The 14540-nt window shown below is 40.0% G+C and overlaps 2 protein-coding genes across 3 annotated transcripts in view; one reads left to right on the plus strand and one right to left on the minus strand.

Annotated features, from left to right (window-relative positions):
- Positions 1-2727: 2727 nt before the first annotated feature.
- On the minus strand, positions 2728-9210 carry LOC117468086 (fibulin-7). The gene is made up of 8 exons (XM_034112058.1): positions 8975-9210; positions 6622-6781; positions 6368-6538; positions 5660-5785; positions 4624-4809; positions 4398-4535; positions 3950-4085; positions 2728-3470 (listed from the first exon to the last, which is right to left on the minus strand). Exons 1-8 carry the CDS (start codon positions 9035-9037, stop codon positions 3107-3109), a joined length of 1344 nt encoding a protein of 447 aa, XP_033967949.1. The 5' UTR covers positions 9038-9210; the 3' UTR covers positions 2728-3106.
- Positions 9211-11780: 2570 nt separating this feature from the next.
- The window catches only part of LOC117466563 (C-type lectin domain family 18 member A-like), a 29655-nt gene continuing 26895 nt past the window's right edge, over positions 11781-14540 (plus strand). For both annotated transcript variants that reach the window (XR_011645132.1, XM_034109883.1), the window contains exons 1-2: positions 11781-11912; positions 13547-13638. Coding sequence is in view for 1 of the 2 variants with exons in the window: in XM_034109883.1 (XP_033965774.1) it covers positions 11789-11912; positions 13547-13638 (216 nt within the window). In the remaining variant the exon portion in view is untranslated. The remainder of the gene's footprint in view (positions 11913-13546; positions 13639-14540) is intronic.

Here is a 14540-nt window from a genome sequence, read left to right on the forward strand (position 1 = left end):
TTCCTTTTTTTGTCTCCCTTAATAACAAATGTAGGCCTACTGTTTGCAAGACTGAACAAGATAGTATTTGTTTTATGGTTGCCTCTAACATAACATTTTGAAAATGTTCAAAAATGTTAATATATGAATAAGTGTGCAAAACAGCATATTATCAATTTTCAATACCACCACTTGTTTTGAATATGATGGAGACAATAACTTGTTAACCTTTTTTCAAATATTGTAAGATACATTTAAAATCATGATTTAAAATAAATCAGCATTTCGACATGTCTTGTGTATCTTACCTTGAGCCCTTACCTTGAGAACCTTAAAGTTCATAGAGAGAGACATCAACAAAATGTAATGATGAATTGCAAAATAACTAAGATCACACACAAAAGGAGATAGAACAGGGGTTTATCACAACCGCTGATTTCAAATAGCAGTGTCTTTTGTAATTGTCCGCACAAAGATTACAATATATTCTCTACTGAGTAGCAAAACACTTTAAAGGTCACCAGATTTTTGCCACTTTATGATGTCAAAACTATTTTTTTGGCTTGATTTTTTTTAGCTTTTTTATAGGTAACCTTGGTTGGTTATCGGCTAATGGTTACACAAGCTATTAGCTTATTACCTGAATCCTCCTTCCTTACTGCTGCACATGTGTTGTCAAGTTGGTGAAGATGTTTCTTCATTTTCATGTGTTGGCACTTGGCACATTTGTGTTTTTATATTTTCATTGTTTTTGAGAGTGCAGCACATTTCTCCTAATGTAAGTGTTTGCACCTGTCGGCCACCTCAGTCTAATATAACCCCTGTGTGTGCTTAACATATAACCCAGACTCAGAAATGTAATCCTTCATTTGAAGGCTTACACTTGCCATAACTTGAATGTGCAATTTTTTTCTTCTGTGCATCTTCCTAACAACCCTAACCCTAAAAAGACAATATACATAACCAAGTATTGAACAGAGTAGAACTGGGCAGCAGGGGGCAGTGTAACATCATGGATTAAAAGTACACAGAACACACACAGGCTTTTTTTTCTTTTGCAATGGATTTTAGATGTAAACACAACAATAAATGTACTCATTGATAATTGAATGTGCAGTATTTGTGTACAAAATAAAAATAAACGTGATGTTTTATTGGTGCAAAAGCAAATCAAGTAATATATTTAAGATTTAAAAATTAGTTCCCATGTCCCAAATCCCGTTTTCGGTATAGCACAGGGAAGATTTGCTTTTCTGACCACATCAACCGTGGGCACTCTTGGCAGGCCTCTCTCCACTCACCTGCATGTCCACATTAAATGGCCCGCAGCCAAACTGGCATTGGAGTCCTGTCTGCACTCTCCAGAGCCTCTGCAGACTCAGTCACACTCTCCTTTGTTCCATTAGACTTCAGAGGAGACCGAGGTATTCCCTTTCAAAAGTAAGTACCAGTGATAATACAGCCTGCTGTCAAAGATAGTGTGCTGGTTTCTTATGACCGTAGCTCACAACCAGACTGAGATCAGGATATTGATTTCAGTCCTCGTACACACTGCCAGCACTCATTAGGATGTTTTATCTGTATGGTGTGACTCAGCCACATTGGCGAGAGCTGAAGAGAAAGGATAGTGGATGGAAATAGAGGAGTGGGGATAGAAGGAAGAGAAGGTGGATGTAATATGATAAGGTAGAGCAGGGAGGAAAAGTGAGGACAGTGATTAAGGGGTTGTAAGGTGAAACAGCATATAGTCAAAACACCAGATTTGAGACCAGGGTCTATCAGGCAGACTTTCTGAGAGCCCAGTTTGTATTGATGTTTGTTATGTACCATGGCTGGATCTCACACAAGTAATGCAGAATAAAAACACATACATGATAAGCTGTAAATGATATGAAAAGGGTTGCATTTTTAATTTATGGGGGGACAGGGGGTGAAAAAGTTAATCGTTAGTTCCTGATTCACCTCTACCTTAGTCTATTCCCCCATTAAAACAGAAGAGGCAGCAACAGAGTGAGCACAGTGAGATGTCTATTCTTCGGTGGTAATAAAGACAGCAGATTTTAATTCAGCTCGCAACCCTCAGTGACTGGCTGGCGTGAATCGTCTTCCATTCAGCCCTCTCTATTCAGCCATCACTCTCTGTCTGCCTCCCTATCTCTAAGCATCTTTTTTCTTCACTCAGCGTGCAATCTCATTTAAGGATCCCCCCGCCCCCTCAGCTGTGTCCTCTGCGAACCTCTGCCACAGTATGGAGCCCCCTTCTCCCACTAAAGACACCCTGTTTGTCTCCAGTGAACCTACACTTTGCCTCACTGTGCTACAGATGCACTTCTGTGTGGTTTCTTTTTCAGACAGGTGTGTAACGCAGAGAAGTAGATGGCTCCTGCAGCAGAGGTGTCACATTTCACCACACTTCTCTAAATTGCTACGATTTTTTTCCAAAATATACACCTCCTCTCAAAGGGAAAATCATCACACGTACCTTAGCTGCTGTGTGAATGTGCATTTTTCTGTGTGTACTTATTGTGCAAATTGAAACGTTGGAGTTATTCATGCACTGTAAGAACACAGTGGCTCTTTGAGCAGCCTGTCTTTGGCTTTCTGTCTGCTGAACAGCACCGCTCTGTACTGAGAGAACTGAAGTGTTTTGCAAAAAACCACAGCTCACATATATCACTGCTATATAAACCATTTTCTTAACATTTTAGGCTTTGGCAAATAAAGAACTTTTAAAATGTTATGTGAGGTTTTAATCATTTTATTATAGATGTGTAGAACCAGAATATAAATAAAATATCATCGTAAATACAATTACAACATCTTCACACGTCATATCCAGCATACGTAACATTAATGTCAACATAGCAGAGCTTTCTTTGGCAAATATAGCACTTTCCTTCAGGTTGGACTGAGTCTAATGATTTTTAACTGTTTGCTACTGTACATCATGTAATTAACCTTTTACAAATCATACACTCATGTCTTTATTTGTGCAATAAATATGTTTCAGATCAGCAACAGCACACTAGATATTCACCATCCAATAAAGAGTCCGTGGCCCAATCCGAACAATGCTTTTGTTTGGCCTTTGTGCTCTTAGCGTGATTACAGGTTCTTCCCTATCTTTTTAAAACTCATACTGGGAAACAAACATTGTGACTTTGGTGATGTACCTCCCCAGCTGGACTCGTCTCTCCAGCTCGCTCATCTCAACGTCCGCCTCCAGCGTGGCAGGGCCCTGCACAGGGCTCACCAGCATCAGCTGACCCGTCAATCGGTCTGAACGCTGGACTGTGAAGTGCCGCCGGGTTAGCCTTCCCCCCAGCAGGGAGAAGCGAAGCGTATCACCAATTGGACGTAATGCTGAGACCCTGAACATGACGCGAGGAGCCGACAGGTTGGACACAACAGCCAGGTAATGGTAGGAGAAGGAGTTTGGTGTCTGAGAACATGCCTTGTTGTCCAGAGGACAGGGGTTACGTTCACAACGCCTGGAAAAAGAGTTTATGTTAAATGATCAACCAAGATAATAAACAACCAAGTTATACTGTCAATGTTTTCAAAGGTCCCGTATTGTTAATATTTATCTGTTTTTTATTTTATTTAAAAGCTGGTCATGGTGCTATAAAATACTGTGTAAGTATTGAATCGCTCAATCCAAATGCTCAGCAGCCAATATTCAGAAGCTGTGGCTTTAAACAAAGACTTTGGTAAAACACAACAATACTATATATGAAGAAAATACCACTTCAATGTTTTTAAGATTTTTTCCAGATTTCAATGACAGTGAAGAAACAACAAGAGCGCAGATGCACTGACCAATCAGAGCAGACAGTGGAAGTTACATATTTGTTTGGGATTATTAAGGTTCTAAAAACCTCCTACTGATAGATCTCAAATGAAAACTCACACTAAATTCTTACAATGCCAGTGAACTTAGATGTAAAAAATGGTTAGGTAAAATGCTCACATAGAGGACGTCTTGACATATGTTGCATGAGGGATTTTTGGGCAGTCCACACGGACACACTGGAAGCCACCATACGTGTTAATGCACATCTGATCCTTTGTGCAGTTGTTTTGTCTGGTGGCACACTCATCAATGTCTGTGAAGAAACATCAGCATAGTAAGACAATAATTAAACAGAAAAGTTGGTTGACATTTTATATTTGTTTTAAGTATCGTTTAAGTAAGTTTTGATGAGACTTTCTATTATATTTTGAATAAAAGTAACCCAGAATATAGCAAGTATGATATATGTAAAAACGGGAAACTGGATAAGATGTTACAATGTTTTTAATCTTTATATTTGTTAACAAATGTTTGTATTACATAACTGTTTTATGGATTATTTTATGTTGAGAGGAAATAAAAAAAGAAGAGAGAAATAAAAGAGAAACAGAACAGGAAAACACACCTTTACAGCTGCGTCCATCGCGGGTCCCATTGTACCCGACAGGGCAGGTACAGCTGTAGCCTCCAGCAGTGTTAACACAAGAGTGTAAACACAGTTTGCCAGCCTGGCCATTATGGAACAGCTCACATTCATCTATATCTAAAAGCGAACAACGCAAACAGTTAACATCTCACAAGGAGACATAAATGTATGGTTTAGTCACAGCTTGGGCAGGTGTTAGTCGTACCAGTGCAGGTGTTGCTGTCCCTGCCAGAGATGGTGTATCCTGCCTCACAGGTGCAGTGGGTGGTCCCCTGTATTATGCTGCAACGTGATGGACGAACAAAGGGCCCAGTGGTGGCAGCAGGCAGGGTAACAGCAGCAGCGGTGGCTGGGGAGGTGGCGGCAGAGGTGTTTGTCATGGTGACAAAGACTGAATGAGGGGGACAGGAACACGGAAAGGTAAGCAGTTAAAGATTGGGTTTTCCTTCCCTGATTCCCCTCCAATCAACATATGGAAATGATGGAACCTTTACTGTATTCACACATAGGTTGTCATCTTTTTTTAGAGCTGGGCTAATAGATAAGCTGCACTTATATTACAGTGTGAACATTACATTGTTTGTCCACTAGAAAAGTTTAGTTCAACTCTCCCACTTTGCACTGTACATAATATTGTCAACATTATTCACAAAACTAAAAGGAATCCTTTCAGCAAAATGTTTGGATGAACTTTGGTTTTATGTGATAGAATATCTTACCGTCAATATTGATATCAGCCTAAAAAATCCAGTACAAAAAGAATAAATAGAACCTCAGTGATCTAATGAGCAACATAGAATTCTGAACAGTAAATTAGCATGGTGATATAACATGAGTGGAGATGAACAAAGTCAAGTTCAGAGATTCACAGTCCCCCCACCCACACCAAGAAGCAGACCAGACTCTGAACCAGCATCGTCTTGGACTTCAGGATGTAATGAATTAAAACACACTTGGTGGTATGTAGCAATGGCTTGTGTTGGCAAGCCAAACCCACAGCCAATATAATCCCCTTTAGTAGACTAGGAGGATTTGAATCCTAGCATAAAAACATATGCTCTGCAGTAAAGTTCTGTCTTTAAAATGTACAGTTTTTGTTACATATATCATCCATTACTATGTTATGAAAACATTTGAAGGAACCTGATAACCACATTTCAGGCTTTAAGTGGAAGTTGGTGAAGCAAAAGCACACCACCAACATGTGTGTGTGGTCTGAGTATGAACTGTATTATACCCACATGTTGGCAGAGGGCTCTGACAGGTAGCTCCGGTCCAGCCTTTGGCACAGATACAAGAGAACTGGTTCACTTCATCCACGCAAGTCCCAGCGTTCAGGCACGGAGACGACGCACACTCATTGATGTCTGGGGGTAAAGACATAAAGGAGGGTTATACAAGGAGACTCCATTGCTACATTTCATATTTTTGGAGGCGATACAAGGACACCTGGAACTGAATATCTTTGATGCTGAAGAGTGGGTGACATCTTGCATGTTAAAGAGTGAATACGGCTCAAATGGAGCAGATGAGTTAATGTTAGTGTAGGGTTATCCCTGCTCTTGATCAAACAGCCTTTGAGCTGTTATCTTAAAGTCAGCGAGCTGTCAGAGGACATAGAGGTTAGAATATCATATGTCAAGGCATTCAATGAGCTCTTTGGACAACAGCCAGAGTACATAAAGAGGAAATATGATCATGGGTCACATATGAAATGTATCTCTACATAGAAAAACGTTGGTGACATGCATGATGCACAAAAAGAGGAATGGCAAAAGAGAGCAGGAGAGGGCAAGGTTACAAAAGGACGATGACAGGGTTGTTCATAGGGTTAGATAACAGGATGAGTGATGGTCAGGGTGAAGAAGAGGAGAGACATGGTGGAAAGAGGATGAGGAGGAGGCAGTGAAGACCAGCCAGGGAGCAGAGGATCAGCGCTAGTCTCTCACCCCGGCAGGTAGCCTGGTGGCCGCTCCAGCTCAGGCTCTCCTGACAAAACCGGCTCTCAGATCCCACAAGTTCATAGCCAGGGTCACACAGAACGTGAACCTCATGACCTACGCTGTGGGACTTGCCAAGCTTCCTCCCATTGATTGGCACGTCAAGTTTGGGGCAGGTACCTGAGAGGAATACAAAAACAGAATGGCAGATATTTCAACAACTTCGATTTGAATGCATTAATGTTTTTGAGGGTTTTACTTACTGTTGGTGGCTCTTGTACTCTGCTTTGCAGCACTGCTCTGCAACAGGTTTATTTTCTTTTTCAGGTTGCGAAGGCTCTGCATGTATGTGGCTTCATGAGCTGAGAGAAGTTTCTGGACTTGCTTCAGAGAGCCATGTAATTCCTGTCTACCAGGGCAGTCCTGGAAAAAAACAGAGAGGATGACTAATGTGCTGATTATCTTTCACAACAACTTCTTCAAAGCTGTGAATTACCTCACAAGACCAATCGATGTTAGAGTATGAAATATAAAATGTAAAGTATTGACACATACTGTAATTCTATGTATAATTTCATTCAATGGGTTTTATCTGATACGATTTAGATTTTTGTTTTTAGGAGGTTATTGCCTGCTGTTTTACTGAATTGATGAATACATAAAAGCTACTCCTCACATTAGTTAAAAATAAATCTTTCGACATAAAAGATGCAGGACTACAAGCCAGAGATTTAATTGATGTATGTTCTTCTCATTCAAGACTCAAAATTATGTAATAGATTTTAACAACAAAACTATCTTGATTGTTTTGATTGTTCAGACTTTCAAAAAGCTGTCACACAATCTGAATCACACTCAATTATGTGGCAATTTATCTCTTTGCACTTTTTTTATGATTTAAATGATTCAGCAACATGGTCACATCACATAAATTACACTGCCTGGTTTTTTATGTCTGCATAGTGACAAATACTGAATGGGCATCACCTTCAACTCCTATGAATACCTGAGGTTAATTAAAAGCACTCCTTGGAAAAAAGGTTATGCTCCAAAATAAGCAGCTCCACACTGCATGTAAACAAATGAAATTCTGCTGAAGGAGTCCCTTGAAGGCCTGCTGTGCAGAGGCCGACAGAGGCTGGGCTGTTATACGAGCGATTCAACGCTGCAGGATCAGAGCATGTTTGGCCACTGTAAGCATTTGCAAGCAGGAACCTCCTCCTCTCAAAGCTAGATACTGTAACTCGGTTATAAAAACAGAAACACTCTCTTAAAATTGTGATGTGGTTTTTAGGTGTGACGCCGCTTTGATGTTTAAAATCGTCATTACATAAACCTATGTAACTTCCATATGTCATTTAGGTGGTTTCAGGGTTCGGGGTCAGTCAGTCGGGTATAAACGCCCTCAGCATAAACATCACCTATGTTACAACCTCTCTTTCTATTGGCTGCTGGGGCGAGGGAGTGGCACAGACTTGTTTGTCCTCTTCAACTGCGTCATTCTACGCCCTCTGCCCTGCCCTCTTACGCATGTTTTTAGACAACCAATTAGTGTTTGCGTCCAGCCAGGGTTATGTAAGAAGGGTCAATATTTGTTGAAAACACCTTTCTGATTTGGACAGAACTGGGGTTTGGCGAGGCTTCAGTCAGCCGGGAGGGGAGGCTGGTGTTTAGAGCGTAGTTGTCAAAGGCCTCTTTCTGCCTGTGCTCAGCGGCATTTCACATGGCTTCATATTAACTTGGTAACAGTGTGTATGAGGCACTGGAGCGCAAGATGACAGTAGGACTATTAAATGAATGAATGAAAACTTTATTACAGACTCAGGGTCCCAAATATAACCAAATGATCAACTTTAATGCTTTTGGTTCTGTTTGTTTGTCTGTATATCAGCAGCATTACTGAAAGACATACTGCCCAGATCTTCATGAAACTTAGTGGAAGGGTGCAAAGTTACATTCAGAGCGGATACTGCAGTCAGCATGTCGTTGTGTCCCTGAGACACTTCACCCCAAATTGCTCCTGTGGGGATTGCCCACAGTATTGAATATGTAAGTCGCTTTGGATAAAAGCGTCTAACAAGTGACATGTAATGCAATGTAATATGAATCACATAGCAGATACACACATTTTTTAAACTTTAAATAACATTGAAAGATGCATTTGGAGGTGTTATGCGCCCTTTAAGTTGAATGTGCAACAACTTCACTACCTTACACATAAAGTCATACCTAACCATCCCATATTCTACAACATGCTGGCCATCTCTCAGTAACACACATGCACAGACATGCATGAAACGACCTAAAAGCAGTCATTCACAGGCAGATGTTGCTTTATGGAAACATTTAACAGGAATGCTAAATACAGTATATTTAGTATATTAATTAAATTGTTCCTGAGGCTTGCATACAATATGAAAGCGACCCAAGATGTGATCTCTCAAAAGGTGTAATGAAGCCAAGCAGTTACATTCACAGAAGGACTTGTTGTAAGGTTACTCATATCTGTCATTGTTGTCTTCCGTCAGCAATTGGTGAGGCTTTAAATGTATTTAACTGAAATAATATCCTTAGATATAGCTCCACTGCATTAGTCTGAGACATTGAATCACTCACCTGTCCAAAAGTAGGGTGCAGCGAGCAGAAAGACAGCAAGGTGATGACAATCGGAGCAATCATGATTCCACTGATCCCAATACAACTCACAGTCGACGATCAGTCCTCACATGTGGAAGAAGTCGCAGTGCTGTGAACTCTGAGTGCGTGCAGGGACTCCAGGTCAGAGAATGACCAGAGTGAGCAGTTGAAAAAGCTGCTCTAGAAAACCACTGAGGAATGTTGAGTTTACTCTTCAGGAGCCAATCAGGGAAAAGAGTCTTTAAGAAAAATGAGACCACATTTTATCCTTTTACTTAACTTGGTGCGCACTTCCTCTCCAGTCAGGGCAGCTTAGTTAATATCTTGTTTAAAGAGAAGTGGAAGAAAACAGAGCTCAACAAACAAAGCTCTGGATCATGTGTGATTTGATAATTATGATTTTTTGATGTTTTGTGATGTTATTATTTGCCTGTTTACAGCAATAGTTTTTTGTAAACATTAGATTAAACTTAGCAGTTAGACAAAAGATACAAATATTGTAGAAACATTTTCTGACCAAGTTCTATCTGTTTAAATACGATTTATCATCTAACTAATCTGAAAAGGATCTGTCAGCTCAATTTGAAATATGAATGCTGTTTTTGCGACCTTTAATCAACACTATGTTGACATGTAGAGAAGCTAAGCTGTGCCCTCTACAGGAATATCTTAATGCATGCATCCCTATACTGTTTATGAGCTTGGCTGAACAAAATAAGACACATGCTTCTGAGGTTATAAATGTAAGGGTCCACATACCTGACATGTCCAAATGATTATGATCAGGGCAGATATTACTATAGGAGTCAGGGAATAAAAAGGATATGTGAAGATGACAGACTAAATATTTATTTTCCATTTATATATTATTACTGAAGGATGCTTACACTGGAGATATAAACATGTACAAATCAACAATACCTTATTAAATCTACCATATTCCACCACTATATGAATAAAATAATACCCAGCTGCTTTTTGCTTGTTGCAACTCTTTTGTGTGCATATGTAATACAATTTCTACTACTTTTTATAGAATACTGTGAAGTTGCAATTGAGAAATATTTATCAGTTAGTCAAGGCCCATCTGTTTGGACTCACAATACCACAAAGTAAATATTATATGGCTTCAAAATAACTTTTCAAGTTTCATTCTGCAAGAGGTCTAAATCATCAGCATCTCAATTCCTACGGGTACAAAGGAACTGCAATAACATCGATTTTTAGACAGACAACACCGCCTTTTTGGAAAAAACAGTTCATTTAAATTGAATGGTAAATATGAGAGTGAGTATGAAACTGAAGTATTGCTGCTGTAGAGAAATAATTTAGTGTGTCGATGGACTTCTGTCCTGAGTGCATTCAGCAGACACTGCTGCAGTTCAGAGAGTAATGTGGAGGCTCAGGCTGAAGCAGTGAGGAAGCTTACAGTGTTCACCTGAGAAATAATCTCAGTGGGTGGCCGAGTCAGACTGAGCCCAGAACAGTCTGTGTGCAAAGCTGTTGTTTGGCTCAGCAGGGTCGGACAGTACTTTACTGATGCAGCAAACTCAAGGAGATAAGAAAAATCTGGGCAGCCAAGGGACTGAAATACATTGAGCCCACAGGGGAGAGAGACGAGTGGGAGTCCATTGTGTCGCTCTGCAGTCATCTCCAGACTCTGAATCATCAGTGTGCAAAGCATGATTCATACTTTCCACACTGGATGCATAAAAAAACATTGTCACCAGGTTTAAACAGATGGCCGGGAGCTCTATCCTGTACCTCTCACAACTATCTTATCATTACATACAATTACATTTCTGCCATCATGCTCAATTCCCTCTTAAAATAAATATCACAGACTCTGCTTGGATTAAAAGAAGAAATCCTGCACCTCAGCCAGTACATAGTATAGAAATAAAGCGTTGGAAGTGATTCATTGATGATGGACATTGGTCTCTCAAAACAAACCTCCCCTCTTTTAACAATCATAAACACTATTGAACAAGAGTTAAGCTTGCTTTCGTTATTTAGTTTAGGAAATGATGACAGAGATGATTAAGCAATGCATTTTATCATCAATGACTGACTGGTACTTTTCACACATGATTTTTGTGGTGGATAGTATTTACTTTTCAATGTAGAAATACACTATTAGTATCTCAAAACCATACTATTATAGTGATTTTGAGTAATTTATTTTACATATTGTCATAAAACTCTAGATACAAAGTGGCCTAAATTAATCAGTGATAATAATTGTACTAAATCATATGATGTCTTAAATGTAACTCTTTAATAGCTATTCAACATTTTAAATGAAAGACAACCTTAAGGTGTATGCCATGACCGTATTCTGTGATGTAAGCGATATCACATCGTAATTAAAACAATTACGAAATTAGCTCTCTTAACAAGCGTCTAAATGTGTTATGAAAAGCATAATAAATACATCTATATGGTATAATATGTTGTGGTTTTGTCAGGAAATAGCCTACCCTCCATTATAATGTTTATGATTCATTGTTCCTCCTCGTGCATCATGTTTGCACACAGGCACTGCAACACGTGCATGTTCCATTGTTAAAGGCAATTAAGTATGGATTTGTTTTCCCCAAAAGAGGGATAATGATTTAATGAAACGTTAAAAGGTTAATTACGCGGTACCGTGAGTCTGCTTCTAGGATGATACATTGTGCTCACCGCTGCAGCCCGGGGTGATGAGGTGAAAAGAGGGAGGAGAGGAGCGGAGGGAGGATAAAACCAAGGGCCGAGGGGTCACTTTAGTCGGAGATACTTCAGGAGTACACAATGCGGTGTGCAACCGCGTCCCGGGGTTTGGATCTGTTGGTCGCGTTGTCTCTCCTGCCACAGTTTATCTTCGCGAACCGGATTATCACAGACACACCGGAGCCCCTGAAGCCCACCATCACCGGTAAACACACTTTAGCTGTGCGTGAGGCAGGTGGCCACGAGGGACCGTAGCCTACTATAGACAGTAGACCTCGTAGTGCAGGATGAGCTAGCAACATGTTGACTTAAATGCAAACGTGGACAAAATTCTCAGATCTTGTACTTAAGTAAAAGTAGAAGTACCAGAGAGTAGGAATAGTAGCTATGTTACAAGTAAAAGTCCAGCAATCAAAATGTGACTCAAGTAAAAGTAGGCCTATTTGGCATCAAAATATACTTAAAGTAGGCTGCCAAAAGTAAAAGTACCCATTATGCAGATTGGCCTATTTCTAAATAATATATGTTTTGATCATAATTATTGATGCATGTTATCAAAGCTGGTAAAGGTGCTCTATAGTTTTAATAACGTTGTATACTGCAGGGTAGCTTGTGAATTTTAATCCAGAACTAAAGTCTTATTTAAGTGTTGTTTATATTTTACATTATTAATCCAAATCTGCAAAGTAACTAAACATAGTCAATAATTGTAGTGGAGTAAAAGTAAACAATGTACTTCTGAATTGTAGTGTGACGTACAAAGTATAGCAAACAAATTGGTATACTCAAGTAAAGTACAAGTACCTCATAATTGTACTTTAGTACAGTACTTGAGTACATCTACTTAGTTAATTAAAGTTTACACCATGCCTAAATAGTTTTCCCTTGATGTAAGTCTATTTTAACTGATAGCAAAGCATATTTTAAGTGTTTGTTTAATGTTTGCCATCAGGTGGCAATCCTTTAAGCTGTAGACTCAGTGGGTTTTCTAAGCTGTCTCAATCCATCTGGCAAAGCACCAGCAGCTCCACTTTTCTGTCACTGCCTGCTGTGCTACAGGAGTTTGGCATCAGTTGAACAAATTACCATTTTGAAGGCATTTTGCCAAACCCAAGGCAAAATGATTAACCTATCACTGGGGAGCCAAATCTACTCTTTAACTTTTGGAAGAAGTGCTAAGGGGTAATAAGTAACCTTTAACAGTAAGTTTGATCAAAGAAGATCACTGGCTATTCCTACATTTTATTATTCCATAATCTGCCTCTTCATGAATGATTTAAAAATATTGGGCTCAATTAAATAGCATAGGCTTTATTGTGCATGGTCCCCAAGAACTCAAGGTTTGAATAACACTTCAACCGATTTATACGCAGTATGAAACTCATTTTTTGAAGAAATGTTAAGTCATAAGTAATGTAAAGTAAAAATGCAAAAAAGTTTTGATTTAAAGTTTTGTCTTAACCCAACTGACCCTTGAGTTCAATTGTGACTGAAGCTGTGACAAACTGTATTAACCCATGCTCACACACACACACACACACACACACACACACACACACACACACACACACACACACACACACACACACACACACACACACACACACACACACACACACACACACACACACACACACACACACACACACACACACACACACACACACACGCATTCACGCACGTACGTACGCACACACACACACACACACACACACACACACACACACACACACACACACACACACACACACACACACACACCAATACATTTGCATTCCGTTGCCATGGCGACATCAGTAAAGGCATCGTTGCTAAATGAGCGTTTGTGCTTCCTTGCAGGGCTCGGGGTGAAGGAACACTCAAAGATTGTTGCTCAACACAATAGACTGCGCAGCCGGGTCAACCCCATGGCAGCTAACATGCAAAAAATGGTTTGTGGCATCCATTGTCTGTCTCTTCTGTGTGAGTTTGAATGGCAAGAATGCTGTCACATACATTTGAGTTGTATTTTGTCCATTATGCTGTTTCTCAAACCAAAGTTTAATCTTCCTCTGCAACACAACACATTAGAATTCTCTCTCTCTCTCTCTCTCTCTCTCTCTCTCTCTCGGTACTAGTGGAAGATATCTAGCCTTGTGTAGCAGACTTAACCAATATTTGACATACATTTTTGTGCAGATACAGTGCAAAACTTAGAGAAAAACAGTGATGATGATGATGATGATGATGATGATGATGATGATGATGATGATGATGATGATGATGATGATGATGATGATGATGGTGATGATGATGGTGATGGTGAGAGTAATGATCAGACATATGTTGTGTAAGGGCCCGTCTACATTACAGGCATCGAAAAATGCTTTCAACGCTTCGCCCATTCATTTGAATGGGGTGACGTAGAAGATTTTTAAACTTCACCGAACTGCATTGTGGGGAGCATGGGATGGCTTTGCAAGCATCACGAGCATCTATCGGCATCAAAAGTTGAACAATGTTCAACGTTTGAGGCTCGATGCTTGGCATCAGCCAATCAAATCCCGCATATGCAAATCTGACAGTACAAGCGCTAGCCAATCAAACCGCGTGTATGCTGGGAGAGACTACGCAGGTCATTTCCTCATATTCAAAAAAATGGAGCGGTAGTGAATCACCCGGTGCTGTATGATCAGTCTCTGTTCATCTACCGGGATACAAACCGGAGGAGCGAGGCATGGAGGGAGGTGGCAGAGACAGTGGATGAAACTGGTAGGTTTTCGCCTGTTTGTGGATTTTATATCCAGTTTACTTCGTTTTAACATTGCTATTGTTTTGTATGCCGGGGGCAGGC

Source organism: Pseudochaenichthys georgianus, chromosome 3 (assembly GCF_902827115.2).
Source record: "Pseudochaenichthys georgianus chromosome 3, fPseGeo1.2, whole genome shotgun sequence".
In the NCBI taxonomy this organism is placed as follows: domain Eukaryota; kingdom Metazoa; phylum Chordata; class Actinopteri; order Perciformes; family Channichthyidae; genus Pseudochaenichthys; species Pseudochaenichthys georgianus.

What these genes read in the sequence shown, in the direction of transcription:
- LOC117468086 (XM_034112058.1), bottom strand. Translation starts at nt 9,037, where the DNA reads ATGATTGCTCCGATTGTCATCACCTTGCTGTCTTTCTGCTCGCTGCAC. An exon ending in GAGTACAAGAGCCACCAACA is followed by an intron (nt 6,539 to 6,621) that starts GTAAGTAAAACC and finishes TATTCCTCTCAG; the next exon opens with GTACCTGCCCCAAACTTGAC. An exon ending in CGATGGACGCAGCTGTAAAG is followed by an intron (nt 4,086 to 4,397) that starts GTGTGTTTTCCT and finishes GTTTCTTCACAG; the next exon opens with ACATTGATGAGTGTGCCACC.